The sequence below is a fragment of the Eimeria acervulina genome, genomic scaffold (assembly GCF_000499425.1).
Source record: "Eimeria acervulina Houghton genomic scaffold, Eah_scaff293, whole genome shotgun sequence".
NCBI classification, from domain to species: Eukaryota; Apicomplexa; class Conoidasida; order Eucoccidiorida; family Eimeriidae; genus Eimeria; species Eimeria acervulina.
Window position 1 is genome coordinate 35244 of NW_013549910.1, and position 2094 is coordinate 37337.

The window sequence follows — 2094 nt, forward strand, 5'->3', positions numbered from 1 at the left end:
CCCAGCACCAGCAGCAGCAGCAGCAGCAGCAGCAGCAGCAATCCTAGCAGCACCCCGCCTAGTACCCCCAGCACCCCCACTAGCAGCAGCAGCAGCAGCAGCATAAAACAACAGCAGCAGCAGCAGCAGCAGCAGCAGCAGGGTGTCGGGTTAGAGGGTTTATTTAGCATGCATCGCGGCAGGAGGCCGAGCAATCTAATGGAGGCTTTCTCTCCGGGCTACGGCGTCAAAGTGGGTTTGCAGCCGCTCGCTCTCTGGAGCGATCCTTTGCTGCACCCAAGCAATGCTAGAAGGTAATCAACCGCCTCTTGCTGCTGCTCCTGCTCCTGATCCTGCTGCTGCTGCTGCTCCTTGGGCTGCTGCTTTTGCTGCTGCTGCTGGCGGTAGTTGTGCTGTTGCTTCTGCTTCTGCTGCTGCCGGTAGTTGTGCTGCTCCTGCTGCTGCGGGTAGTTGTGGTGCTGCTTTTGCTGGTGCTGCTGCGGGTAGTTGTGCTGCTGCTTCTGCTGCTGGCGGTAGTTGTGCTGCTGCTTCCTCTTCTTCTGTTGCTGCTGGTGGTGCTGGTGGTTCTGTTGCATTTGTCTGTATTGCATGTATTATTTAGTTTAATGATAAGGGTTTATTACGATAAGAGTTGTGCATGCAGATTAAGAAGAGCTTTAAGACTAGAGTCCTTAGGCTTACTTGCAGGAGACCCTCACTGGCGCGAGCGGCTGCTGGTTGACGGATCGCGTTTTCAGACAATTCACATTGGTCATTCAATTCAGGTACATTTTAATCTATTATTTATTAATTATTTATTTATTTTATTTAGTTTATTTAGTTTATTTAGTTTATTTATTTAGTTTATTTAGTTTATTTAGTTTATTTAGTTTATTTAGTTTATTTTGTTTATTTTGTTTATTTTGTTATTAATTAATTAATTCATATATGGGCATTCTCTTCAGGTATCTTAATTTATTAATTTGTTTATTTATTAACTATCTAATTTATTTATTTATTTATTTATTTATTTATTTATTTATTTATTTATTTATTTAATTTATTAGTTTAATTAATTGTCTAATTAATTAATTAATTAATTAATTAATTTATGTAGTTGTTGTATTTGTTTATTTATTGCAATCACATCGGGTATTCTACTCAGGTAATTTGTTCGTCATATAATATATATATATATATATACATAATAGATATATTGATATATATATATATCATATAATATATATTAGATGTATCGGCAGGTTTAGCTAATATATAAACAATTGATTAAATGACGATGTGCAAACCCAAGTAGAAACAACAAAAGAATAATAATAAGAACATAATAATAATAATAATAATAATAACAATAATAATAATAATCATAATAACAATAATAGCAATAATAACAATAATAATAATAACAACAACATAATAATAATAATAACAATAACAATAACAATAATAATAATAACAATAACAATAATAATAACAATAACAACATAGTAACAACAACAATAATAATAATATTATAATTATAATGATAATTATAATTATTAATATTATAATTATTATTATTGTTTGTTGGGTACAGGTTGAGGAAGGAGGCGACGGTACGTATTTGTTGATGTCGCGAAGCAGCGCCAGAGATCATTTGGATCCGGGTGCTGCAGCAGAACAATATGCATTTCTACCTCTGTATTTGTCTCCACTTACTAGCAGCGGCAGCAGCAGCAGCGGCAGCAGCAGCAGCAGCAGCAGCAGCAGCAGCAGCGGCAGCAAAGAAGGAGGCGAAACAAATTATAGAGACAGAGGCGATACATTAAACCCTACTTCACCTATGTACACTTCCTCAGACTCTCTATTAAAGCAAGGGTCTCTATTAATGGGGTCCAAGCAGCAGCAGAATACTATATCTGCTGCTGCTGCTGCTGCTGCTGCTGCTGCTGCAGCCGTAGGAGCCAATAACCTCGCAGCTGCTAGAGCAGGCTGGGCAGCAGCACCATCTCCGCCTGAAGCAGCAGCAGAGCAATCACTTAATGCTGCAGAGCTAGATGATGTGGAGTTGTTTGATGTTCTTAACTGAGGTGCAGCGGCAACAGCAGCAACAACAGC

General features: G+C 38.4%; 2 protein-coding genes across 2 annotated transcripts in view; one reads left to right on the forward strand and one right to left on the reverse strand.

Moving 5' to 3' along the window:
* Positions 1-47, forward strand: part of EAH_00031230 (hypothetical protein, conserved) — a gene marked incomplete at both ends in the record, with an annotated part of 4216 nt that extends 4169 nt beyond the window's left edge. The window contains one exon of the mRNA XM_013396113.1: positions 6-47. Within this exon, the coding sequence (XP_013251567.1) occupies positions 6-47 (42 nt within the window). The remainder of the gene's footprint in view (positions 1-5) is intronic.
* A 171-nt stretch (positions 48-218) lies between these two features.
* On the reverse strand, positions 219-575 carry EAH_00031240 (hypothetical protein; the record flags this gene model as incomplete). The annotated part of the gene is made up of 1 exon (XM_013396114.1): positions 219-575. The coding sequence occupies one exon, from the start codon at positions 573-575 to the stop codon at positions 219-221; it is 357 nt and encodes a 118-aa protein (XP_013251568.1).
* Between the last annotated feature and the right edge of the window lie 1519 nt (positions 576-2094).